At 41.1% G+C, this 27,965-nt stretch overlaps 1 protein-coding gene across 1 annotated transcript; it reads left to right on the top strand.

Annotated features, from left to right (window-relative positions):
• Positions 1-493: 493 nt before the first annotated feature.
• Positions 494-26,893, top strand: SLC40A1 (solute carrier family 40 member 1). The gene is made up of 8 exons (XM_060780417.2): positions 494-577; positions 8,141-8,208; positions 15,032-15,191; positions 17,839-17,954; positions 18,139-18,265; positions 20,291-20,536; positions 23,290-23,943; positions 26,166-26,893. The coding sequence occupies exons 1-8, from the start codon at positions 529-531 to the stop codon at positions 26,483-26,485; spliced, it is 1,740 nt and encodes a 579-aa protein (XP_060636400.2). The 5' UTR covers positions 494-528; the 3' UTR covers positions 26,486-26,893.
• The last annotated feature ends 1,072 nt before the right edge of the window (positions 26,894-27,965 follow it).

Consider the following 27,965-nt stretch of genomic DNA (forward strand, 5'->3'; position numbering starts at 1 on the left):
CCCCCCACAGCCTGCCCGGGCTCCAGCCTGCCCGGACTTGCAGCAGCAGCCTCTCTCCCTCTGTGGCTCTCCTCCTCCTCTCCTCCTCCTCCGGGGTGTTTTCCACTCGGCCCGCTTGCGTCTCTCCGGCAGCCGGGCGGGGCTATGCAGATCAAACCGGCGCTGATAGGCGACCCAGGCATCTCCTCCACCTTCTTGTCCAGCCCAGCCTGGGGATAAAAGGAGAAGGAAGGGACGCAAGGGAAGAGGTCAACCTTGGCTTCAAGGCGGAGAAGCAGAGGCCCCAGGAAAGCGGTGGGCTCCTCCAGGGGCTCTTTCCCCCCCGAAACAAGCGCGGGTCCTCGCCCCCCTTGGGCGCATAAGGCCATCCCTTTCCGACTTCAGCTACAGTGCTAGCTAAGTTTGGAAAGACCAACACGCTCTTCTGGGTTGCTGCTCTTGAAGGAGTGAGACAGAGAAAGCAAGCAAGCAAGCAAGACTGAACCTCTCCTTGGCTTCCCTCCTTCCATTGCCAGCTGAGCATCAACCATGGCTCGGGGAGCAGCACAGCACCAAAGAAGTGGCCAAGGATGCTGCGGTGAGTCTTGCTTTGGGTTTCCTCCTCAGATTTGGGTTCCAGCTTTGGCTCAGCTCTGCTTGACATTGAGGGAGAAACACATCACCCTCCTTGCTTCAATATTTCAGCGTAATCATTATCATAACAAAAGATTGCCCCAGGCACTGCCAGGCCATCAAATGCTAATCAATATTTATTTATTTATTTCGCAGTTTTCTATACCGAGCTTCTCAACCTCATTGAGGGACTCAGCCCGGTTTCCAGCCATAAAAAACATATACACTCATTAAAATATCATCTATCACAATTACAAAAACAGCGTTAAAAACACTATATATAAAACTACAGTGGTCAGTCGTCCTATTAAGATGGATCTACCTCAACTTCCATCTAGGGCCCTATGGTGTTGTCTCATTCATCGAAGGCCTGACTCCACAGCCACGTCTTCACCCGTTTCCTAAATGTTAGGATGGATGGGGCGGTTCTGGCCCCCAGAGGGAGAGAGTTTCAGAGTCGCGGGGCCACCACCGAGAAGGCCCTGTCCCTCGTCCCCACCAGGCGCGCTTGCGAGGCCGGTGGGACCGAGAACAGGGCCTCTCCAGATTTATTTATTTACTTTACTTTACTTGTATACCGCAGTTTCTCAGCCCGACAGGCGACTCAACGCGGTTTACAACAAGGATAAGAATCAATCAACGATATACAATTTAAAACCATAAAAGCATAATATACAATATTGACACAACAATAGACAACACAATGCATCTCATAACTAGAGTCGTGATCCAATCCGTCGTCTAAATTTCCATTCCTGTAATCATCACATTGATTGCACTGTTTAACCGAATGCCCGTTCAAACATCCAAGTTTTTAATCTTCTTCGGAGCACCATTAGCGAGGGGGCTGATCTTACCTCCATAGGAAGGGCGTTCCACAGCCGGGGGGCCACCACAGAAAAGGCCCTGTCTCTCGTCCCCGTCAGCCGCACCTGTGAAGCAGGCGGGATAGAGAGCAGGGCCTCCCCAGAAGATCTTAGGGTCCTGGCGGGCTGATAGGCAGAGATACGTTCGGATAGGTAACTTGGGCCAGAACCGTTTAGGGCTTTATAGGCCAACACCAGCACTTTGAATTGAGCCCGGTAGCAAATCGGCAGATGATCTTAATAATCTTGATGGTTTGTAGGGGAGAATATGTTCGGAGAGGTAAACAGGGCCGGAGTCGTTTAGGGCTTTATAGGTCAACACCAGCACTTTGAATTGTGCTCAGAAACTAATTGGCAGCCAGTGGAGCTGGCGTAACAGCGGAGTGGTGTGCTCCCTGTACCCAGCCCCCGTTAGTAATTTGGCTGCCGCGCGTTGGACTTGCTGCAGCTTCCGGGCAGTCTTCAAAGGCAACCCCACGTAGAGAGCGTTGCAGTAGTCTAATCAAGGTGGTCAGTTGAAAGATTCCCACCAAGCTCCAGCAGACAAGTGTTCTTTGCCCCACCCTGGTCATGCCACAGATATATAAACTCGCTTTTTTAGTTCTAACAGACCTCACTACCTCTGAGGATGCTTGCCATAGATGCAGGCGAAACGTCAGAAGAGAATGGCTCTAGAACAGGGGTCCTCAAACTTTTTAAACAGAGGGCCAGGTCACAGTCCCTCAAACTGTTGGAGGGCCGGATTATAATTTGAAAAAAAAAAACATGAATGAATTCCTATGCACGCTGCACATATCTTATTTGTAGTACAAAAAACACTTATACACAATACAATAATTAAAATGAGGAACAATGTTAATAAATATAAACTTATTAGTATTTCAATGGGAAATGTGGGCCTGTTTTTGGCCGATGAGATAGGATTGTTGTTGTTGTTGTGTGCTTTTAAGTATTTTCAGACTTAGGTTGACCCTGAGCGAGGGCCGGGTAAATGACCTTGGGGGGCCGCATCCGGCCCCCGGGCCTTAGTTTGAGGACCCCTGCTCTAGAACATGGCCATATAGCCCGAAAAAACCTACAACAACCCATCATGATATTAGTTTTTTGGTCATGTCAGAAGCGACTTGAGAAACTGCAAGTTGCTTCTGGTGTGAGAGAATTGGCCGTCTGCGAGGACATTGCCCAGGGGACGCTCAGATGTTTTGATGTTTTATCATCCTTTTGGGGAGGCTTCTCTCATGTCCCCGCATGAGGAGCTGGAGCTGATAGAGGGAGCTCATCCACGGTCTCCCTGGATTCGAAACTGCGACCTGTCAGTCTTCAGTCCTGCCGGCACAGGGGTTATGATATTAGTGAACTAGATCTTCTGGAGGGGCTCTGCTCTCGGTCCCACCACCCTCGCAATCGCGTCTGGTGGGGATGAGAGACAGGGTCTTTTCTGTGGTGGCCCCCCGGCTATGGAACTCTCTCCTGATTGAGATCAGATCTGTTTCTTCCCTCCTGACCTTCAGGAAGCTAGCGAAATCCTGGCTATGGAACGAGGCATTCCCAGAATGATGGCGGAGACTGGCAATTGACTAAAGTTATCGACCCCATATGCGGACTGAGTGGGACACGATTTTATCTTGACGAACTGGCTTTTATGTATTTTAATTTATTGTTGATGTACGATGTTTTAGATTGTATTGTTCGCATTGAATCCTCTCTGTTAGCCGGCCTGAGCCCCTCTACAGAGGTAGAGAAGATCGGGATACAAATGTTTTAAATAAATAAATAATAAATTAGTATGTTGTCTTTTCTACTTGCCAAGGGGTCTTTCAAGGAGTGCATCCATACTGTACTTTGGCTACAGCTCAATGCAATGGAATCACAGGAGTTGTAGTTTGACAGGGTAGTGTACAATTGTCTCGGCAAACTACAACTCCAGTGATTCTGTAGCATTGAGCCATGAGAGTTAAAGGGCCTTGAACTGCTTTCTTTCTACAGTGTAGACCAGTGTTTCTCAACCTGGGGTCATGAGGGGGTGTCAAAAGGGTCACCAAAGAACCATCAGAAAACACAGTATTTTCTGTTGGTCGTGGGGGCTCTGTGTGGGAAGTTTGGCCCAATTCTATAGTTGGTGGGGTTCAGAATGCTCTTTGACTGTAGACGAACTATAAATCCCAGCAACTACAACTTCCAAATGTCAATATCTATTTTCCCCCAAACTCCACCAGTGTTCACATCTGGGCATATTGAGTATTTGTGTCAAATTTGGTCCTGATCCATCGTTGAGTCCACAGTGCTCTCTGGATGTAGGTGAACTACAACTCCAAAACTCAAGGTCAATGCCCACCAAACCCTTCCAATGTTTTCTGTTCATCATGGGGGTTCTGTGTGGGAAGTTTGGCTCAATTCTATTGTTCGTTGGGTTCAGAATGCTCTTTTATTGTAGGTGAACTATAAATCCTACAACCTCCCAAATGACAAAATTGCCCAACTCCACCACTATTCCAATTTGGGTGTATCGGCTATTTGTGCCAAATTTGGTCCAATAAATGAAAATACATCCTGGATATCAGATATTGACATTACGATTCCTAACAGTAGCAAAATTACAGTTATGAAGTAGCAATGAAAATAATGGGTTGTTGTAGTTTTTTTCAGGCTATATGGCCATGTTCTAGAGGCATTCTCTCCTGACTCTAGAACATGGCCATATAGCCCGAAAAAACCTCCAACAATCCAGTAATTCTGGCTTGAAAACCTTCGACAAAACAATGAAAATAATGTTATGGTTGAGGGTCACCACAACATGAGAAACTCCATTAAGAGGCCATGGTATTAAGAAGGTTGAGAAACACTGGTGTAGACACACCCTGAGTTGATCATTCTTTCAGAGTCCTCCTGTGCTCAAATGTAATTTTCAGTCTTTTGTATCTTGAAGTCGATTGTTTAAAGAAGTGATTCCCAAACTTTGGTTGTACCACTGTTTTGGACTTCGGCTCCCAGAAAGTCTATTCAGATTCTCCAACAGTCAGGAATCCTGGAGCTGAAGTCCAAAATATCTGGAAGACCAAAGTTTGGGAAATATTAGCTTAAAGCATTTGTATGAATAGTACATTCTTGTAAGTGTGTTATTTGCCTTTATATATTTGAAATGCTTGGGGCCATATGTCTCTGAGATTTGGTACTTTCCACATTTTTCCATATTTGTATATGCACAATGAACCCACATAGTGTATTTGTTTGAACATTGGACTCTAGAGACCATTCACCGATGGAAACTCTCTGGGTATCCTTTGGTGACTCACACTCTCAGCCTCAGAGGAAGATGAGAGCAAAACCTGTGAACAGCTCTTGCTAAGAGAAACCCCTTACTAAGATTGCTGTAGATCAGTGGTTCTCAACCAGGGGACCCCAGATGTTTCTGGCCTACAACTCCCAGAAATCCCAGCCAGTTTACCAGCTGTTAGGATTTCTGGGCGTTGAAGGCCAAAAACATCTGGGGACCCCAGGTTGAGAACCACTGCTGTAGATAGAAATTGATTGGAAAGCCCGCAGCAACTACCATGATTCTGTAGCACAGTGGTTTGCAACCTGTGGGTCCCCAGATGTTTTGGCCTTGAACTCCCAGAAATCCTAACAGCTGGTAAACTGGCTGGGATTTCTGTGAGTTGTAGACCAAAACACCTGGGGACCCACAGGTTGAGAACCACTGCCATAGCATAACAAGGTATCCCACATATAAGCACAAAATCAATTGACGTTCAGTAGATACTTTATACCCTTAGCCTGAAGGTAATTTTAAACCCACTATTTTACATCTGCGATGCCCAACTTTGGTCTTCCAGGTATTTGGGACTCCAACTCCCAGATGCCCTGGCCAGCTTGTCCAATGGCCAGGAGTTCTGGGAGCTGAAATCCAAAATACCTGGAGGACCAAAGGTTGGACTCTGCTGCTTCCAATCATTTTGTGCGTGAAGCAAAGTTTGTGTTCACTGAACTACTGGAAAGCAAAGGCGTTGCTGTCCCTTTGTGAACTATTGAATTTTGGAGCTTTTGGGATAAGAGGTGATTGATCTATAGCAGTGGTTCTCAACCTGTGGGTCCCCAGGTGTTTTGGCCTACAACTCCCAGAAATCCCAGCCAGTTTACCAGCTGTTAGGGTTTCTGGGAGTTGAAGGTCAAAACATTTAGGGACCCACAGGTTGAGAACCACTGATCTGTGGTAAAGAGTGAATTCTTATACTTTGCTTTGCTTGAGTATCCTTGGCCATCTTCTCCTCCCACCCGAAAGGTGAGAAAGCATTCAATGTGCAGTGGAACCCTAGAGAGTCTCCTTGCCTTAAAAGTATAGGTTTTTGAGGAACGTATGTATTTTGTAATGGTGAGGTAGGTAGCTGCGTGATGTATATGCAGACTACATTCCTACTATAGGAAAAGGTGTTTCCGAACACACAAAGGGTATGCTGGGCAACAGGTCAGAGATACAGTAGATGAAAAGTCTGCAGAGTAACACAGCAATCACTCCATCGTCTTGCCACTCTTAGAAGAGCCCTGCAAGTTCAAAACTATGTGGTGTAACTTCAAGTATTTTTCATTTGTTTTTGAAAAGGACCGACACATCTTTGTGAGAGAACTAGTGTGGATTAGTAGCCAAGGGTTTATGTTAAAAACTACTATTGGAATTTCGTTTAGCTTTCTCCATGAAACAGCATGTAGGATAAAGCTCGGCTGTTTCCTGTTATCAGTCCCAACTCAGCTGTATATGGTCTGGACGGCTGTATCTCCCATGTAGCGTATGCAGGATATCTGATACAGAGGCCCCTTCCACATGGCTATATAAAATGCCACATTTTCTGCCTTGAACTGGAATATATGGCAGTGTGGACTCAGATAACCCAGTTCAAAGCACATATTATGGTATTTTCTGCCTTGATATTCTAGAAGGGCCTTGAGATATCTTTGAAGTTAGAAATGGGATTGAAGCTGTGGGTAGCAGAGTTTGTGGCATGAAATACTCAGCAGAAAGCCAATTATTTGAAAAACGCTTTCAAACTCCTTAATCTGTCCATTTTCACATGTGCTGGGCTACAACTCCCTTCTATTCCGTAGTTGTGCTGGATATGGATAATGTGGCTTGTACAGGGTGAGGCAGCATAACTTCCTTATTTCAAAACTTAATAAAACCCATTGTATGAATCAGAATTTTTTTTATAATGTAGGCACATACCTAAAGTTTTGTTTTACGTAGTTTTGAAGATCAAATTAGGTAGGTGACGTCCCCCAATTTCCATTCTCTATACACTGAGTAAACCGATTTCTGCCGTTTGCCATGACTCTTGCCAGCATAGCAGGCGTTATGTTGGTATTTTCTTCCTGGATGTTGGTCTTCAAATCTTGTAGGGTCCTTGGATGATTCACATAAACATGGGATTTCAAAAAAATAAAAAAAAAAACCATAGGAAAAAATCACAAGGGGCCAAATCTGGAGAGCAGGCCAGCCACTCCAAATCCGCTTGAAAAGTAGGCCTCAACAGCAAAAGCACACTCCTCACTGTTCCAACACATGATGGCGACTGAACTGTGCCAGGACAAAACTTTATACTCCCGCCTCTCGAACGAGACCACTAGCGCTATGTCTTCAACCAACTGAATGGCGTGCATTTTAGAAAAGGAACTTATGCTGCCTCACCCTGTAGTTCGGTCCAGCTGAAGGGAAATGGCGCCAAGTTGGGGAAGGCTGCGGCTTTTAGTAAAAGCCATTGTTGAAACAGGCAGGGATATATTTTTTTCCAAATAAAAATGTTATTTGAAAAGCCACACAGTTGTGATGCTATGTCAGTATGAAATAAATGTATATAGGTAAGCCCCAAGTTACAAACAAGATAGGTTATGTAGGTTTCTTCTTACGTTAATATGTTTGCGAGTCGGAAAAGATACATTTTAAGTCTAGCCAAATGTGTATATAATATATTAGCTTTGGATAAGGAGCCTCTGGTGGTGCAGTGAGTTAAACCACTGTGCCGGTAGGACTGAAGACCGACAGGTCGCAGGTTCGAATCCGGGGAGAGCGCGGATGAGCAGGGACATGAGGGAAGCCTCCCACAAGGATGGTAAAACATCAAAACATCCAGGCATCCCCTGGGCAATGTCCTTACAGACGGCCAATTATCTCACATGAGAAGCAACTTGCAGTTTCTCAAGTCGCTCCTGACACACACACACACAAACTTTGGATAGCATTGGGAAGTGTGAACACCCCTGTGGTGGTTGTTTTGCTGTCTGTGCTTCTGTTCAGAAGATTTCACCTCACTTTCTGTCCCTGTGAGAATTTTGAAAAAATTGACTTGTTGTGTAAACCAGGATTGGTGATAAAGCTTCAGTGGAGAAACCTTTTCCCCATGATAGCTCTTTCAGAAGTGTATTTCCCTTCTTAGGAGTAGATTTCTCTCACTTCCTGTTGTTTCACCCCCATTTGTAACTATGAGTCTTTTGTAAGTTGAACGTTTGTATCTCAGGGACTGCCTGTATTAGCTTTTATGTTTATTATTTTGAAGTGTAAAGCGACGCCAATCATACAAGGTTAACCAGTGTGCTGATGCGCAAAGAAAAGTGTTCAACAGCCTGCAAAATATGCTTGAGTTATCTACATCAGTTCTCTCATACTTTTTTCTTAGGATCCTGTGTGAGTTACTTCACATCAGCAAAATTCCTCCTGTACCTTGGACATGCCCTGTCCACTTGGGTAAGTACTTTATACCTACACCTGAAGGCTTTTATTATAATGTGTTGCATATAATCATATTGTTATTGCATGATTCATCAAGATGTTTAAGAAGAGAGCCATGAGTTAAGATATCTTGTCACCCAGTTGTAGCTGGATGTTCATGAGATGAAGCAGTGACTAAGGCGCTGTAGATTTTAGTCCAAACATTAAAGGAGCTATTGAAGGTGCTGAACTTTTTGGATAAATGGGCCAGCATACTTTACATTTTGGATTAAAACCTGGAGCAGTTTCACTATACTATTAGCTCCCGCTCTAGTCACAAATCATGATGCTTGTAAACTGTGACGCAATATAATTTACTAAATTATATTCCAGCCTGGTGGTGGTGGTAATGATGATGATAATAATAAGAATTATATTGGTTACCCCCTTTTCTAATGACTTGAGGCAGGTTACAGCATAGTTAAAATACATAAATTAGTAGTTCCCAACCTTTGATTGACCAGGGACTACTTTGACCAAGGGCCATTCTCCAAGATTAGTATCAAAAAAGCTACGAATCGGTTTCTGGTCAACTTTAGATTCTGTTTGGTTATTTAGGGTGCTGATTCAGAAAACTGCATTGGATAGATCACCTCAGCTCTATTTTCTGATACAGAACATATGCCATCCAGTAGTCATCATCTGATCACCCACAGAAAACCATATTTAATAAACCTTGGCACTATAAGAAGGTTTCATGAGACTAGTCACTCTTGTTTCAATGGTGTAGTAACAGTGAGGCCACGGATCATATTTTACTTCTTGTGGACCACTGGTTGTCCATGGACCACAGGTTGGGAACCACCGGGCCATAAAATACATAAAATAAAAATCATAGAAAAAAGATGAAAATTCCAGTACTAATAAATGTAAATGTAAATATCCCTTTAGCAAAACATGCAGGTTGCAGTGGTACCACGCTGTGCTTGGGATTTCTAATGCTGGTTTAATGCTTCTGCAAATGTGAAAGTATATAGCTTTGGCGGTCTTACTTCCATTCAGTGCCATAATAAGGCGTAATCCCTAAAGTTACTTGCAGAACATTCTTGGAGTCTTTGATCATATTGGCAACTCTACATATTAGTAGAATCAGGATTAAAATGCCTGAAGTTTAGATAAATTCTTTAGGGCTTGCTTAGCATGTTGCGTTATATTTTGAGCCCCAAGTAAAGCATTATGTATTTTAAACATTTTATATTGTTTTACGTGGTTTTAATTATTTAAATTTTTATTGGGAATATATTAAAATTGATTGTTTTGGGGAGCCACTTTAAGACCCACTCTGGAAGAAATGGAGCATACAACATGAAAATCTTTCATTTATATTTTTGAAAATATGATTTATTGGCTATTTCAGATAGATTCAGGGGTTTTTCACTAAATCCACGTGGCGCACCTAAACATCGCGGCCAACACACTAACACGTCGTAACACACACTTTGGAAAGCTCTGATCCAGAGTTACACATTTGTGACTAGTTCATGAACCCTATGTATTCCTTCATTTTGTATATAGAGATTGTGAAAGTTCCTCAGTTCTAATTTACCAGGTAGCAGTTGCTGTGATTGATAGAGATCTGTTCTTCTCCTGTTTGGGAATCAGTTGGTTAATGTCCCCACTCTGCTCTTCTCCAGTATGTCACATTGTGAACAGAGGACCTGATATTATGGACTATAAGGGTGTAGCCAAAAATGGCTGATTGGTTTGACTTAGGCCCCTTCTACACAGTCATATAAAATCCACATTATGTGCTTTGAAGTGGATTACGTGGCAGTGTAGACAAAAAATAAATTCAGTTCAAATCCGATAATGTGGATTTTATGCTTTGATAACCTGGATTTTCTGGCAGTGTAGAAGAGACCTGTAGCTCAGGGATGAGCAGCTGATGAACCTAGCTTTCTTTCCTATGTCCTACTATACTCTAACCTCAGTAGACATCTAAAAGTGATCAAGTTCAGTTAATTTGTTCTCTCCTCAATGCCTTATGTGGGAAGGGGGACTGAGAAAGAGAAAAGGCTATGAGGTGGGAGGAAAGAGAAAGATTTGGTTTAGTTCTTCACCTAATTGGACTGGCAACCTCTCATTCAAATCTAGCATGATTGTCTATGCCGGTGACCAGTCCTCTAGGTGTGCATCTACATTTGTCCTTGATGTGTGCATCTCATATGTAGGTTATAAGATTGTGCTTTGGCTCATTAAAAGAAAGTAGCATTTTAAAGATTTCTTTCACATAGTCATTATAATGGACTCACAATTGACTATAAAACTCTGGATTCACAATTGACTATAAAACTGAAGGGCTGGAAGAATAAAAAGTAGATTTTGTTTCACAACAGAGGACAGAATAGGAATAGAGTTCTGAGTAAAGTGAATCATTTGTTGTGTGGGGCCTTCAAGTTGTTTCTGACTTATAGTGACTCTAAGGTAAACGCATCATGGGGTTATCTTGAATAGATTTGTCCAGAGGGTTTTTGCCATTTCCCTCGGAAACTGAAAATGTGTGACTTTCCCAAGGTTACTCAGTCAATTTTCATGGCTGAGCAGAGTTTCAAACCATGAACTCTAGAGTTACTGCCCAAAACTATGCCACACTGGTATGCACTACAGATGACATTTCAATGTCATATGGTGATGCTGAGGTGACCTGATCATGGGATTTTCTTGGCAACATTTGTTCAGAAGGGTTTACCCTTGCTTTTCCTTAAAGCTGAGAAAGGATAACATGCCCAGGGTCACTAAGTGGGTTTCCATGGCCAAAAGGGGATTTGAACTCTGGCCTCCTGTGATCCTAGTCCGACTCTCAAACTCAAGTTACTTCCCAACACCAGCATTAAATGACTGATGTTGTGAGTGAGATCAGTGCCAGCTAAAAACTATCTGGAGCAGAAGGTGCGCAGTTGGCTCCAGCTTGTGAGGATTAGTGAAAACGATTAAGGTCAATGTTCCTTGATGGACTATCTGTTAAAGGCTATCATTGCAGTATCAATGAAAAACAGCATTATATTCCATTGATTTTGTTGGAGCTTGCTCGTAAAGTAGAACTTGCTTAGCATGGTGGTGTGTCCGTAAAATGAAGGACAGCTTCACAGACAGCATTTTAGTGTTCACTTAAAACTGTCCCTTTCAAAGTGTACACTGGACAAGATAAACTGTGGGTGCAACAGACAATACATCAGACATAAACACTTGATGTAGAACAACACTATCCTTAATTGAAAAACACTTTGCTGGTAATGTGAATTCTGTTCGGATGCAGGTGTAAACTATATGAATAACCCCCAGATTTAGTTTACTAATAGCTATTTTTGACTCCCACAACAATCTTACGTTGTGCTTTCTATTGGAAAACAAACAGTCTAAGAAACATATTATATGCTTGGTAATTTCTCCATACAGTACCAGTTTGTATGTTTAAAGGATGAGGCTGGGAGGGAAGGAGGGAACAATACACATCCAACTTCATAGGATGAGTGATGCACATGTTGTGGATGTATAGGACAACATGCCTTCCCTTTGGTGATCAATTAGGAGTCAAGGTGTCAAGCATGGAAATGCTGTGCTTAATGTTAGATTGTGAGTTGTCAACCCACTCAGTGTTTAATCTGAAATTTAATGTTTCTGCTGTTGTCTTCATGGGATTCCTGAAAATGTCCTTGACTGACATTGATTTTTAGAGGCACATTAATATGTGAACACAAAGTTCACATATTAATATTAATATGAACACATATTACTACTTTCCTGGACTTCGAGGAAATAATAATAGTAATAATAATCTTTCTTTATATACTGCTCTATCTCTCCAAGGGAACTCAGGGAGGTTTCCAATTATAAACACCAAAAACATACAGAGTAAACAACATAAGCATAAAATTATCAAAATAACACATATACATTCAAAATAATCCATCTCTATATTCTTCATGCATAATGTTAGGACCAAGATTCTAGAATGGGCCTAGACAAATTAAAAGGGAAATTTATTTATTTAGGCCATTTCATCATGCAAATGCAAATCCAGAATTCACATTACCAGCAAAGTGTTTTTCAATTAAGGATAGTGTTGTTCTACATCAAGTGTTTATGTGTGATGTATTGTCTGTTGCACCCACAGTTTATCTTGTCCAGTGTACACTTTGAAAGGGACAGTTTTAAGTGAACACTAAAATGCTGTCTGTGAAGCTGTCCTTCAATGCATTCACATGCTCTATTAAAAGATTTTATAGTTTTTAAATGCTGAATTGATACTAGGCTGCCGATTTCCTTCTATCTATATCTCTTTTCAGACACTTAACATGTGATAGCTGGTCTCTTGTTAACTGGCAGATGAGAAAACTGTGTGTATTTTCAGTGGTGGGATCATAGTTCTGTTCTGATATCCACAGTTCGCATTTCTGTATACTTATTTTGAATGACAGTGAAATAATTACAGCCATATTTGATCCCTCAGCACCTTTTCTAATCAGACTCAGCATGCTATCAGAATTTCTGGGGTCATATCAAAATTTTCCACGACTTCAGCCAGTGACTCTCCCAACGCTTATGGGATGGATTAGTTTATAAGTAAACAGAAATTGAAATAGAGTTCATGTCAGGCACAGTTTCTAGGACCACACCTTCCTCGGTGAGCTTTAAGTGCTGTGTAGATAGAGGAGACTCCAGAATGGGACTCCAGCCAAAGGAACCGGCATGAGAAATGTAAAGAACCACCCTATGAAGAGGATGTCATTGTGGATTATAATGGAATGCATTAACTTAGAGATAGGATACTTTTTCAATACAGTATGTTTGTGTGAGGAGGAGGGCAGGTTGAGAGAGGACTTGAAAGACATTTATGTATACTGTGGGGTGTGAGATGACCCAACTGAGAAGAATACTGCAGCAATTTACCCATAACATGAAGTCTTACATGTGGCCTTATTTAGATGACTGTAAGTGAGCATATATGCAGAACATTGCCACTAAAAAAAATCTCTTGCCTGTAAAAATAATATAAAACAGGATCAGCAAGACTAACCATGTCGATTACCACAATTTATTTATTTATTTCGAGCTCTTATAACCCGGTCTTCTCGACCTCCGAAGAGGGACTCAGGCCGGCTAACAGCATAGGATTAAAATACAATAAGATAAACCACAGTAAACATCATAATACAATAGTGCAAAAATACATTAAAATACAATTATACAACTTACAACTTACAAGATGCTTATGAAAAAAAGTAAGTCTGAAACTGAAGATTTCCAGCAGAGACATTCAGCCAACATGACAAATGCATGACTCCATACCAAAGCATGGATAAGCTTTTTGGACCACTGATCTCAAAATGTCTGGGGAATCTACTGGTGATTATGATGATACTACATCATATTTTGTCAATGAATCCCTCCCTATAAGAGCCTTCATGCTTAAAGGCTTTTTGCAAAAACAGTCATTTCATCAACCAGATAGTTGACAGGAGAAGTTTATAACCAGTACTATTCTGTTGTGGAAGATCAGCAGGAAGTCAATTCTTTCTCCATGCCATTTAGACTGGGAATTACAATGAGTGTGTAAGTAATTGACAATGACTTTTGCTTAAAATATGTGGTGACATTGCATATTTTATAAGTTGCCACACATGTAGTGCAAACTTACACCTGCAAAGCAGGCACCATTGTATTCTTTGCAAATCACTTTCCGATGAGTATGCTTAACATTCAAGCTATGAAACATATCCATACATATGCTTACTCTGATCAGAGCTGGGGAACTTTTCCTTTTGGGGCTAAAGGTTCCAAAATCCCAGAAGTAACTTTTCCAAAATCTGTATCTAGCCCAGTGGTTCTCAACCTGTGAGTCCCCAGGTATTTTGGCCTACAACTCCCAGAAATCCCAGCCAGTTTGCCAGCTGTTAGGATTTCTGGAAGTGGAAGGTCAAGACATCTGGGAACCCACAGGTTGAGAACCACTGGTCTAGCATAAGCAATGCTGTGGTTGAAAGGGCATGCTGCTAATCAGAGAGTGCAGCCTTTGGAGCGCAGGTCAGTGTTAGGCATCTTGTTAGTGCGGGTTTGCTTATGATGATCATTAGACTGAAAATTATTTGTGGTACAAACTCCATCTGTTGACCTTCCTCAGTGTTCTATGGTAGATGAATGGGCATTATATATGAAAATTTGTCTTTGGGATAATGTTTTTAAATGTTTTATGGTGTTTTTGGACACCGAATCGTTGCCATTGTAAACCGCTCTGAGTCGCCTGAGGGCTGAGAAGGGTGGTATACAACTACAGGAAATAATAAATAAATAAATAGACAAGATGTGTTCAGAGTGAGCAGCAGGCCACATGCCAAGGGGCTCCTATTACTGGGTGCCAGAGTATCTCCAAAGGGTGGCCCATTGCGGACTTCTGGAATAACATGGACATGGTTCTGTGTTTATCATCCTCTTTTTTGTTGCTACTAGTTCCTCTTTCCATTCAAAGCATGTGAATAGTTTCAAGGGAGGAAAAGAGCAAATTCTTCCTCACTCAGCTCTCTCTGCTGGGAGAGTGGTGTGGATTGGGCCCCAAGAACAAAAACAAAACACAAAAGTAGTGGAGACAGTAAATAAAAAGACGGAGACCCATTTGGAGGAAGTAAGCTTAGCATAATGGCATCTTGTCCAAACCGTACTCCTTGGCATAGAGACAACATTGTTGGTGCAACATTTCTTGGCAGGGGGTTGGACTGGATGGCCCACGAGGTCTCTTCCAACTCTATGATTCTATGATTCTATATACAGCCTGTGTATCTTGAAATGAACTGTTTCCTTCCAGGGAGATCGTATGTGGCATTTCGCAGTGTCTGTCTTCCTCATTGAACTATATGGAAACAGTTTGCTCTTGACTGCTGTTTATGGCTTGGTCGTGGCAGGATCAGTTCTTCTTCTGGGAGCCATAATCGGAGACTGGGTAGACAAGAACCCCAGGCTCAAAGGTCAGTAATATTGTATAGATTTACTAGAGGACATCTGCATTGCTTAAGGGTGATCTAAGGGCCCTTCCAGACATACCTAAAACCTTTGCCGAAATGGATTAAAGTAACCTGCTTCACCGTGAGTGCTAGTCCCCACCCCCTTCCACAACCCCGGGATTTCCTTCCTGGGGTGGCTACATGCTATCCCAAATGAAATTGGGATTGCATGAAGCCACCCTGAACCCCCCCAATTTACCCCGTAAAACTTACTTGAAAAGGTTCTTGGCAGCCATGAAACCTCTCCTTGCGTTGTACTGATTATTATTTATTTATTTATTTATTTATTTATACCCTAATTTATCTCTCCCAAAGGGGACTCAAGGGGAGAAAATAACACCTGAGGAGATGGGAGGGGTGAGGAGGAAAATCCTTCTGCACACCACCGCCGCCTCCTCCCATGTCATTTCCTCCCCTCAGTCTGATGCGAGGAGAGGCTTCATGGCTGCCAGGGACCTTTTTCAGTAAGGGGCTAAATTTGAGGCTTGGATGGAGGGGGATCCTGCTCCTCTGGGCTTTTCAAACTTGAAGAAGCGAGATGGCTGTAGGAACTCAGAGTCAGTCCCCACAAGCCCAGTGCCTCATTAGACCTGGATCTTTGATAAAGCTCCGGATCTAATGAGGTTTTTAATTCATACAGAATAAACCAGGGAAACCTTGGTTTACACCACATTAATTCGCTTTTATCAGAAGCATCGTTTGGATGCCTCCAGTAAAACCCAGAGAGGTCCCGTGTTTTGGGCCCTAAGACTGCAGCTACTGGATAAATCCATGGAAACCACTCCAGATAAGATCTGGGAATGTTCCTGAAATACACATGGCTACCCTAGTCAAGGTCTCATCAAGGCTTCCTGCCATCATAACTATATGGCAAACATGTATTGTTCCAGGCCTGAGATAAATCGATAGATATACACACAATTGCTACAAGCTCCATTGCCCTAAACTTTTTGGCAGTGCTTTCTAAGGTTGTTAGGAGTTAAAGTTGAGCAACAAGTGGGGGGCACACATTTTAGCTGCAATCCTATGCATGATTCCCTGTGAGTAAGTACCCAGGAAGTCATTGGCACTCATTTCTGAGTAGATATGGGAGTGTCTCTTTAAAAATTGTTACAAAAGTAATTGCCCCTAATTGCCTGATCTAGTTGTGTGTTTACACTGTGACTGAGTTCAGTTGAATTGACTCCAAGGCTAGGTGTAGCTAGCTAGAGTTACAGCTTTAAAATAGTACTTGTAAAATATGTGGAACGAGGACACCACATCTCAGTAACTTTAGTAGTGACAGCAGGTACGCTTAAATATATGTATTTTGTCTGTTGGACATTGCACTTTACGTGTAATGTAATTATATGACGTACTTAAAGGTAATTTTAAATAATTAGTTCCACAAGCAGTGAACTTCATCAACTCAAGCTGGGTGTTTCCTCTTTGATTGTAGCGTTAGCATTTTTGAAACACCGCATCTTAAATATGAAGAGGCAGCAAATTGGATGGACACATATTTCTTGTTTCTCTTTGAAGGCTAGTCTTTTACAAAGAAGTATTTTTTTTTAGCTGACAGGGTACATCAGCCAGTATCCCTTTAGACTAAGGATTTTATCTCAATTCTTATTGTATATTCTTCATTAAAATGCTGTGGTCAATCAGGTTTTGTATATAGCAGTGATTTCCCAACTTTGGTCATTCAGATGTTTTGGTCAAGCTAGCTGGGGCATCTGGGAATTGAAGCCCAGGAGAATGAAAAATTGGGAATCACTGCTCTGAAATGTGCCATCTGATTGACCATATCATTTGTAAATGAGGAACACACAATAAGAGCATCACTGTTATAGATGCCACATTAGTTTCGTTCATACTTCTTTCTTTCGCCCTCTGTCCCAAGTTTTTGAAGAAAATCACATATGAACTGTGTTTCCTTGAATGACAGCTGGGGTTCTCTAGGAATGCCAAAGTACAGTACAATCCATTTCGTTGCCAACTTTTTCTTCTTATTGGAGAAAATGGGGGGAGACTGTAATGATTAATTGGCCAAGTAACTTAGGCTGGAGTCCTGTATCTACTCACCAACGACTCAACCTATGGGTCCCCAGATGTTGTGGCCTTCAACTCTTAACAGCTGGTAAAATGGCCAGGATTTCTGGGAGTTGTAGGCCAAAACTTTCATTGGACTTATTGCTCAGTAGACATGCATAGAAGTGGACTTTTCAATTGTAGCAACTAGTGCAGGGATGGATCAATTATGAAGCTTTCTCAAGTTTCTCAAAACCTCAGACTTTAAAAGTATTTTAAAATATTTTCCCCCAAAACGATTCTTTAATAATCTGGATGAGGTCTTTTTGGGGACTGAAAAACCAAAGGACAACAAACTGCTGCTTCTGGAGCAAGGATTTACTCTTCCTCACAACCCCAATGCCTTGAAACATACAAAAAGATTTTTGAAATCCCTGTCCAAAACCAGAAGTGGAAACTGGAATTCACTTTGGGTTTCATTCTTGGTCAGATGTGGTCTGGACAAGGGATGTTGTGCATAACATGTCTGCATATTTCCTGTTATCAGTGTTGACACAGCCTCAAGTGTAATCCGTCTCCCTTTATCTTTTGTCTAAAACAGTGGCCCAGACGTCCTTAATTGTGCAAAATGTGTCTGTCATTTTGTGTGGAATCCTATTGATGGTTGTCTTCATTTATAAAGCTGATCTTCTCACGATGTATCAAGGGTGGCTTCTTGTAAGTACACAAATCTTCAAAACCTTTTAAAGCAGTGGGATTGTTATATATATATATTTTAAACATCAGTTTTCTCATTGTGGCAACCCCTTTGTTAAGTACTAAGATCTACTGTGACACAATGTTGGTGATTGTTGTTGTTTTCTCTTTCTTTATTTGTGGAAATTTCATTCTGTCTCCACAGACTTTGTGCTATATTCTGGTCATCACAATCGCAAATACTGCAAATCTGGCCAGCACAGCCACTGGAATTACTATACAAAGAGACTGGGTTGTCGTCGTTGCTGGTGAAAACAGAAGCAAATTGGCAGGTGAAGTATATTGACTTTTGTCTACCTTAAGATGTTTCACTCTGGGTCCTTGCAGACAGGCCCTATATCCCAGGATCCGACCCCAGGTTTTCTGCTTTAAACTGGATTATATGAGTCCACACTGCCCAGATAATCTGGGATAAAAAAACTGGAATCAGATCCTTATATATAGCGCCTGACTGGAAGGGCCTACTGTGTGCTTGGATTTTAGTGAACAGAAACCAGCAGGGTTTTTCTTAGATAGCAGGCATCATAAATCAGCAATCCGGTTATAAAGGGCACTTCAGACACGTTTCTACTTCTTTGGTCTGTTTCTATTGAGAGTAAAATATGGAATCTGGATTACCAAGTAGTCATAGAGGAAAGATTCAAAAGCTGGAACTCCACTGCTATATGATCCAGTTTCTAAAACCAGATTATATGTTTTGAACTGAATTATATGAGTCTACCATGCCATATAATCCAGGTGAAAGCAGATCATCTGGATATAAAAACCGGATTAAATGGCAGTGCAGATGTGGCCAAAGACATGGCCATGTTAATTTGGAGTATCAGTATGGAAAAAGATTTTGTATCACCTTAGAGACTAAAAGTTGATAGGTTTTGTAGGGAAGTTGACTGACACTATAGAATTACCTACTCCCATGGCTCCATGCTATGGAAATGTGGCAGATATCGGTTTTCAAGGCCTTTAGCCTTCTCCTCCAGTTTCCTTTACAAATGCTTATGCCACTAACTTCATTCTCTCGGTTTAGTCTCTAAAGATGCTGTAAGATCCCAGTACATGCAGGTAGCCCTATAGTCGTGATTATATTCTTTAGTTCTTCGTTATTTATTTATTTTGCTGTCAAGGTTAGTCAGACAAACTTTTTAGTAATTTGTACTTTTAATCAATTCTTTGTCACCTGCCTTGTTATGAACAGTTTATTTATAGTGTAAGGGCAGTGCTTAAGGATCATAATATTTCTACTAGGTAAAATGAGTTTATGTTAGTGTACCTTTTAATAAGAGGAATGAACTATATCGCCACCCATTAGTATAGGGATGGACTGCTTGTGGACCTTGGGATATTATTGGATTGCAGCTCTCATCATCCCTTATAATTGTCAGCGCAAATTAGGACCGATGGGGGTTACAATACAACAACATCTGGAGGATCATATATTCCTTACATTAAGGACAGGGCCTTTTCTGTGGTGGCCCCCCGACTCTGGAACACCCTCCCCAAAGATCTTAGACAGGCCCCTACGTTGGCAGTATTTAGAAAGAACTTGAAGACCTGGCTCTTCCGATGTGGCTTTCCAGAATAGGAAAACTCCAACAACAAGTTCCAGAAGCACTTTATTAGAAATTAAGATTGCTAGCACACTGCACTTACCCTATAATCCTTACATATCACCTGTCACATCAGCACTTTTAATCTGTACCCATTACTCTGGGCCGGCCCAGTTTTTTTGTGTCCTGGTGTATTGTTTTACTGCTTGTTGTTTAATATTGCTTTAACTGTTTTTAATTTGCTTTAGGTTGTGTATTGTTATGTTGTGTTTTGAGGCCTTTGTAAGCTGCATCGAGTCCTTCGGGAGATGCTAGCGGGGTACAAATAAAGATAATAATAATAATAATAATAATAATAATAATAATAATATGGAGATGATATAGGTAGAGTAGCTTCTTGAGCACTTTGGCCACAAATATATTTTGTAATTAAGGGGCCTTTCCAGACAGACCCTATATCCCAGGATCTGATCCCAGGTTTTTTGGTTTATCCCAGATTATCTGGCAGTGCGGACTCATATAATCCAATTTAAAGCGGAAAACCTGGGGTCAGATTCTGGGATATAGGGCCTGTCTGGAAGGTCCCAAGGAAATTAACAAAGAACTCTTAATACTCATATTAATTGTGGGTTTAATCAAGTTATACAGTATTTCAAGTTCTTTTAAGAGGACCGGCTCTGTGTTTGCGTAAATGTGGGTTTTCTCGATGATCATATTGTGAATGTTATATTCTCACATGCTGCCATATAGACATGAATGCTACAATACGAAGAATTGACCAGTTGACCAACATCTTGGCCCCAATGGCTGTTGGGCAGATCATGACTTTTGGCTCCCCGGTGATTGGATGTGGATTCATTTCTGGCTGGAACTTGGTCTCCATGTGTTTAGAATATATGCTACTATGGAAAGTTTACCAAAAAACTCCTGCTTTGGCTCACAAAGCCAGTTCAAAGACTGAGGAATCAGAACTGAAACAACTGAATGTACAGAAAGGTACCAATATTGTAAATAATTTATTTGACAGACAACAAATGATCTATAGCACAACCTTATGCATGTATACAAGTAAGAGCTCAATAGTATGTATAGAATGGCAGACCTGTTCACTCCCCTCCCACATATAATTATTCCAGAAATGTTAGCTCTGTTTTCAAGGTCTGTGAGTTTCCAATTACTCTTGCTTGCTTTATTCATTCAAGTGCGGAGTCATCACTCTTATGATTTCTCCTCTTCCAGTTGCCATTTAAAATGCTGCATATTCCATAAACTGTTAACGTTGTATGCATTCTGAGGACCGGAGGGTTTAGTTATTTTTCCGTGCATACATTTTGGATTATAGCAAGAGAACCATAAACAAAACTCTGCTCATAAAGCAGGCCACTCGTGGCTCTTGCAAACAGAAGGGGTGGAGAGCTGGCATTGGGAAGCTCCCTTTTAGAGTTTGCATGGAGGCAGATACAGTGCTGAAAACATTCCAGTCTCTATTTGCAGAAAGCTCACCTTCTGCAAACAGAAGAGGGACTTCCAGAAATGGAAGGACGTTTATTTGAAAATTGCTCTTGTTCTTTGCCAAACTGTATTGAATACAAGCCTTGGCAATGATGCCTGCTGTGATTCTAAGACTTCTCACAGTAAAACAGAGACAAACATTGAGCTTTTCCTGGTTATAAATAGGACTGACATAGCAGTTAAAGTGGTGTCAAATTGCATTAATTCTGCAGTGTAGAATTGCAGTGTAAATGCAGTTTCACACCACTTTAACTGCTATGGCTCAATGCTATGCAATCCTGGGAGCTGTAGTTTTACAAGATCTTTAGCCTTCTCTATGAAAGAATGCTGATGCCTCACCAAACTACAAATTCCAGCATTTCATAGCATTGAATCAAAGGAGTCTCAAACTGCATAACATCTGCAGCATAGCTGTACCTAGTTAAAAAAAAATCCACACAAAACATTTTAGGAACCAGCATTCTCTGGTTTTAGCCAGATGTTTGTATTGACATAATAATAATAATAATAATAATAATAATAATAATAATAATAATGTATTGTCGAAGGCTTTCCTGGCTGGAATCACTGGGTTGTTGTATGTTTTTTCGGGCTATATAACCATGTTCTAGAGCAGGGGGCCAGATACGGCCCTCCAAGGTCATTTACCCGGTCCTCGCTCAGGGTCAACCTAAGTCTGAAACGACTTGAAAATACACAACAACAACAACAATCCTATCTCATCAGCCAAAATCAGACCCGCACTTCCCATTGAAATACTGATAAGTTTACACTTGTTAAAATTGTTCTTCATTTTAATTATTGTATTGTTTTTAAGTGTTTTTTTCCACTACAAATAAGATATGTGCAGTGTGCATAGGAATTCATTCATGCTTTTTTCAAATTATAATCCGGCCCTCAAACAGTTTGAGGGACTGTGACCTGGCCCTCTGTTTAAAAAGTTTGTGGATCCCTGTTCTAGAGCATGACCATATAGCCAAAAAAACCTACAACAACCCGATAGTAATAATAATCACAATTACCATCTGTCAGCTGCAAAAGGCCACCCTATTGGGAACTGCATACATTTTTCGCCAATACATCACATAGTTCTGGACACTTTGGAAGTGTCCAACGTGTGATCCAATACAACAACCAGCATAGTGATCTTGTTTGCTGTGTACTAATATTGTTGTGTTTCTAATAGTAATAATAATAATAATAATAATAATAATAATAATAATAATAATAATAATCGATCTGTCAACAACAAAAGGCCACCTTACTTGGATCTGCACACATCATTCAAAAATACATCACGTAGTCCTAGATGCTTGGGAAGTGTTCGACGTGATTTTGTGATACAAAATCCAGCATATATATCTTGTTTGCTGTGACATACTGTGTTGTTGTGTTAGTATAATAATAATAGTACAACAACAGCAACTTCATTTGTATCCCGCCACCATCTCCCAGAAGGGATATGGGCAGCTTACAGAACAGCACCTAATAGTACCATAAATACATAAAATACAAGTAAATTACATCAAAATTTATAACAATATCAATTAACATAAAACAATACTTACAAAGATAAAAGCCCCAGCTCAATTTAAGTAAAATACTCAATAAAGTACGGCAATAACTACAATACAGCCACGTTAAAACATCCCAGCCACAGCCGAATTCTAAGAAATGTAATTAATGTACATTGAAATACAACTGAAATGTACTTAATGTACATTGAAATGCAATTGAAATGTAATTAAATTGAAAGAAAAGCTTTGGGAAATTCCAATTTTTCGACTACAACTCTCAGAACTTGGTCGCCAACATGGCAAAGTCCTGGGAACTGTAGTTAAATCAGTAGCCTTTCTGCACTCTGAAAGAAAGTACCTGACCAATTAGGTTCTGCTGGATTCTAACTATGCTTCTGACATTAGTGGGCTTCACAATAAATAAAGTGCATTTCATCATATCTGTGGTGGATCAAATTCTGTCAAGCAAGCCCTGTGATGGGTTTATCTGAGGGCTGTCAGAGATCAGAAATGAAGCGAGCCCTTCCACATAGCCATATAATCCAGAATATCAAGGCAGATAATCCACAAGATCTGCTTTGAACTGGATTATCTGACTCCACACTGCATAGAATCTAGTTCAGTGTGGATTTTATACAGCTGTGTGGAAGGGGCCTTGAAAGCACACAACAGCAGCAAGAACAAAGACTGACAATATTTAACCCCTGCCTCTTTCTTCAGATGGTGAGCCAAAGCCCACCGAAGGTGCCCAGCTCATTGGAGAAAAGGAGGAGGCCATTGTGTCACCCAACCCAGAGGAAGAGGTCAGCTGCCTTTCTCGAATGGCTGAGCCTTTCAGCACCTTCCGCGATGGATGGGTCTCCTACTACAACCAGCCTGTGTTCCTTGCAGGCATGGGCCTGGCCTTCCTGTACATGACAGTCCTGGGCTTTGACTGCATTACAACGGGCTATGCGTACATGCAGGGGATAAGTGGCTCCACACTCAGCCTCTTGATGGGGGCGTCTGCCATTGCAGGAATCCTGGGCACAGTGGCCTTCACCTGGCTGCGTCGCAAGTGTGGACTGGTACGCACAGGCATCATCTCCGGAGTGGCACAGCTTGCGTCGCTGGTCTTGTGCGTGGTCTCTGTGTTCATGCCCGGCAGTCCTTTGGACTTGACAGTTTCCCCATTTACTGACATCAGAGCTAGATTGTTTGAAAGCAATCCATTGCCTACGATGGCGCCTGAAGGCAATCTCTTTGAAATCCCCTTTACAACTGCAATGTCGCCTTTGGTCAATGGGTCTACCTCTGATCCAGGGCTGGCTCCTGACTCTGTGCCTCTTATCTCTGTTAGCCTTCTGTTTGCAGGCATCATTGCTGCAAGAGTTGGTAAGTTCATGCCTTTTCTTGTCTGAAGAAGCATATTTGTAGATTATTTTCCTTACATCGTACATTGATAGAAGTTCTCAGTCTTGACTCCCCAGATGTCCTTGGACTCTCAACTCCAGCAGTCTTATTGGGCATGGAGTTAAAAGTTCCGCAACAAGTGGAGATCATTGTCACTCTTGTCAGAAAAGGGAAGTGGAGTGTTAGCTGAATATCTCATTGCTAAACCTATAGTAGCACACTCCTGCAGTCCCAAATACTACTAACCTCACCTGAATATAAATTGGGTTCAGTGGTGAATGTGTACAGAAAACTGTAGTCCAAAAGTAGTACAAAATACTACTAACCTCATCTGATATAAAATTGGTAATGCCAAAGTAGCTATTTAGCATTCCCTCCTTACATCTACATATCTACAGATATATATTTCTCTCTGTGTGTGTGTGTGTGCCTATTGACTGATTTATATATAGGATTGGATCCAGCAAAAGCCTCTCATGGAATGCAACTTCCAACTGGAAGAGGTTTTAGATTTCTTAGGATTTTTTTTATTGGATGGAGGCTATGGCCCCTTCTACACTGCCATATAATCCAGATTATCAAAGAATTATTCTGCATTATCTGTTTTGAACTGGATTATATGAGTCTGCACACTGCACTTGCCCAGAAATCCAACATACCATCTGTCACACCCAGCACTTTTTAACCTGTACCCATCATTGGCCCAGCCTTGGTTTTTATTGCGTAATGGTGTAATGTTTTTGTTATGGCTTTATGTTTTTAATTTGCTTTGAACTGTATTGTTATTGTTACGTTGTTGTTGTGTTGAGGCCTTGGCCTCTGTAAGCCACATCGAGTCCTTTGGGAGATGCTAGCGGGGTACAAATAAAGTTTAATAATAATAATAATAATAATAATAATAATAATACACTGCCATATAATCCAGTTCAAAGCAGATAATTTGGATTTTATATGGCAGCGTAGAAGGGACCTATATTTATTTATTTCCCTCCCATTGCAATCCTGGATGTCTCCCCAAGAAAAAAAAAACCTTGATTCTGTGTGACATGATTCTGTGAGTTGCAGAAAGAGGTATGAATTGGCAAAAACAAATGCTTTTCTACTGGTAGAATAAAAATTCTGAATCCAAGACATAGTCTTTTGCAAAACAAGGAAAAACAAAACAAAACCTCCACATTATCCTGACTTTCACTTTGAATTGTCTAGCACCAACTGTATATCAGTACTGTTAATATTAACCATAGATTGTAAATCCCTTGTTAAGAGAATGGTCATGTTGCAGCTGTCTCTAAATTTCATGGTCTGCAATTAGGTTTCTTAATATGTTTCATTCATTCATAATTATCCTGAATTTGGATATCAATCCTACACCTTCCTTGGGTGTAAGACCCATTTAAGAGCGTGGGGCTTGTTTCCTAATAAACATGAGACAAACAGGAAAGTAACAGGTAGTCTAAGGATATTTCGAGAGATGAGTGACAAAGTCTGGATTTAGACGGCCCTATATCCCAGGTTCTGATTTTATGTTATCTGATTGTCCCAGATTATCAGGCAGTATAGACCCATATAATCTGGTTCAGAGCAGATCCTGGGAGATAGGACAGTGTAGACCTATCCTTAAGTACATGTATTATACGTGGAGGAGAAACCTTTTAGCAAAGTAGGGCCATTATCACACAGCTTGAATAAAATCCCACATTTTCTGCTTTGAACTGGAATGTATGGCAGCGTGGACACGGATCGCCCAGTTCAAAGCAGATATTGTGGGATTTTCTGCCTTGATATTCTGGATTATAGGTGGGATGGCCCTAAGAGGAGTTTCACTATCACTAGTTGGGGAGAAAAAGATATTGTATTTTTCAGCCCTTCTACACAGCCCTATATCCCAGAATATCAAGGCAGAAAATCCCACATTATCTCAGTGTGGACTCAGATAACTCAGTTCAAAGCAGATGTTGTGGGATTTTCTGCCTTGATATTCTGGGATATAGGGCTGTGTGGAAGGGCCCTTTGTTATCTGTGTCCACGCTGCCTTATATTCCAGTTCAAAGCAGAAAATGTGGGATTTTATTCAGCTGTGTGGAAGGGGCCTTTTGAGACCTTTTTTAAAAATGTGAAGTCTTTTTGAAAGTGAGAGAGATATTGTGTCTTCCATGTTCCCCATCTGGAATCCAACAGCTTTTGCTTTCCTTTTCCTTTTACAGGCCTGTGGTCATTTGACCTGACAGTCACTCAGCTGATCCAGGAAAATGTGATTGAATCGGAAAGAGGAATCATCAATGGGGTCCAAAACTCCATGAATTACCTTCTCGATCTGATGCATTTCATCATGGTCATCCTGGCCCCTAACCCAGAAGCCTTTGGATTGCTTGTCCTTATTTCTGTGTCCTTTGTCGCAATGGGCCACATCATGTATTTCCGATATTCCCATAAAGTCCTGGGGAGGAATGTCTTCCTTTGCTGTACTCCTGAACTAAAACCTGTTGCTAATGATCCTCCAATGTCTGATGCATCAAGTGTCTAGAGGGTATCAGTATTGGCTGCCAAATCCTCCTTTTCCAAGTCTGTGTACAATTACATGTTTTCCTTTTGGGCTTGGAACAGCTTGTGCTTCTTTCAAAATAGTGATGTTGATAACTTTGCCCACTCACCAAGCCCTCAACCTGACTTGACTTCTTGCTCTCATTTGTCCTTGGGGAAGTAACCAGGTGTACCTTCTCTTCACATAGAGGTGGCATGGCTTATTTATTTAGGGAGATATCTCCTTCACAGTTATAAATTAACTACAAATGTAAAGACAGTTAAACTAGGAGGTGATGATTCTGGTAATTTTTAAAATACAGAAGTGCTGGGTAGGCGAGAACAAGAATTACATGAAGTATTGGATTATGAATAATATGGTTAGTGGGCCCCATCTATATAAATAAAAATGTGATTTTCGTTACGGGATTAACATAACTCAAAAACCACTGGGTGAATTGACACCAAATTTTGGACACAATACACCTATCAGGCCAATAAGTGACCATCACTCTGAAAAACACTGCGGAACAGACTTAAAAGACAAAAAAAATAAAATAAAAATTACAACGCATCCGCAAAATCACATACATACACATATACAAAATATACACACACATATACACACACAAAATACATAATACACAGACTGGGCCACAGCAATGCATGGCAGGGGGTGGCTAGTTTAACATAAATGTGTATATTTTTTTGGCTTCTTTAAACAAATTGCTTGGAAACCTGTTCAAAATGTTACACAAATGAGCAGCAAGAAAAGCAATGTGCTTTATTCATAAGCAGAGCTCTAATATGTGCCTGAGGTGGGCAGGCAAACAAGTTCTCCTTCTTGTGATGTGTGAACATGTTGGTTGCTTCATTATATGCTGTAAATAGAAAAGATTGCAAAATATTGTAGAATATATAATCTGTTTTCAGCACTTTCTAGGAACTCAGAATAGCCTGGTGTATACTACTATAAATATTTGTCGTTGTTGTTAACTGCTGCCAAGTTGGCTTTGAATTTCTCCGTCCTCCAAGTGAACTTTCCATCACCAGCCCTGCTCAGGTCTTGCAGATTCAGGGCCATGGCTTCTTTGATTTGAGTCGATCCACTTGTAAGGTGGCTTTCCTCTTTTCCAGTTGCCTTCTGCCTTACCAAGAATTGTCTTTTCCAGCGAGTCATATCTTCTCATTACTTGACCAAAGTACAACATTTTCAGTTTAGTCATATTGGCCTTTAGGGAGAGTTCAGACTTGATTTGCTCTGGGACCTATTTGGTTTTTCTTTCTTTCCACAGTCCATAATCTTCATAGAAATCTCATTCAGCACCACACTTCCTATCTGCTTTTATAGACCTATCAGCTGTAAATATATTACGCTGTAAAGCATAGATCTTTTTTTAAAAATTAAGAAAACGATATTACTATATTTTGGAGGCATAGTTAAAGATCAGAGATATGACTTGGGGGGGATCAAGAGGTGTGTG

Source organism: Anolis sagrei, chromosome 1 (assembly GCF_037176765.1).
Source record: "Anolis sagrei isolate rAnoSag1 chromosome 1, rAnoSag1.mat, whole genome shotgun sequence".
In the NCBI taxonomy this organism is placed as follows: domain Eukaryota; kingdom Metazoa; phylum Chordata; class Lepidosauria; order Squamata; family Dactyloidae; genus Anolis; species Anolis sagrei.

What these genes read in the sequence shown, in the direction of transcription:
- SLC40A1 (XM_060780417.2), top strand. Translation starts at nt 529, where the DNA reads ATGGCTCGGGGAGCAGCACAGCACCAAAGAAGTGGCCAAGGATGCTGC. An exon ending in CAAGAACCCCAGGCTCAAAG is followed by an intron (nt 15,192 to 17,838) that starts GTCAGTAATATT and finishes TGTCTAAAACAG; the next exon opens with TGGCCCAGACGTCCTTAATT. An exon ending in AAACAGAAGCAAATTGGCAG is followed by an intron (nt 18,266 to 20,290) that starts GTGAAGTATATT and finishes GCTGCCATATAG; the next exon opens with ACATGAATGCTACAATACGA.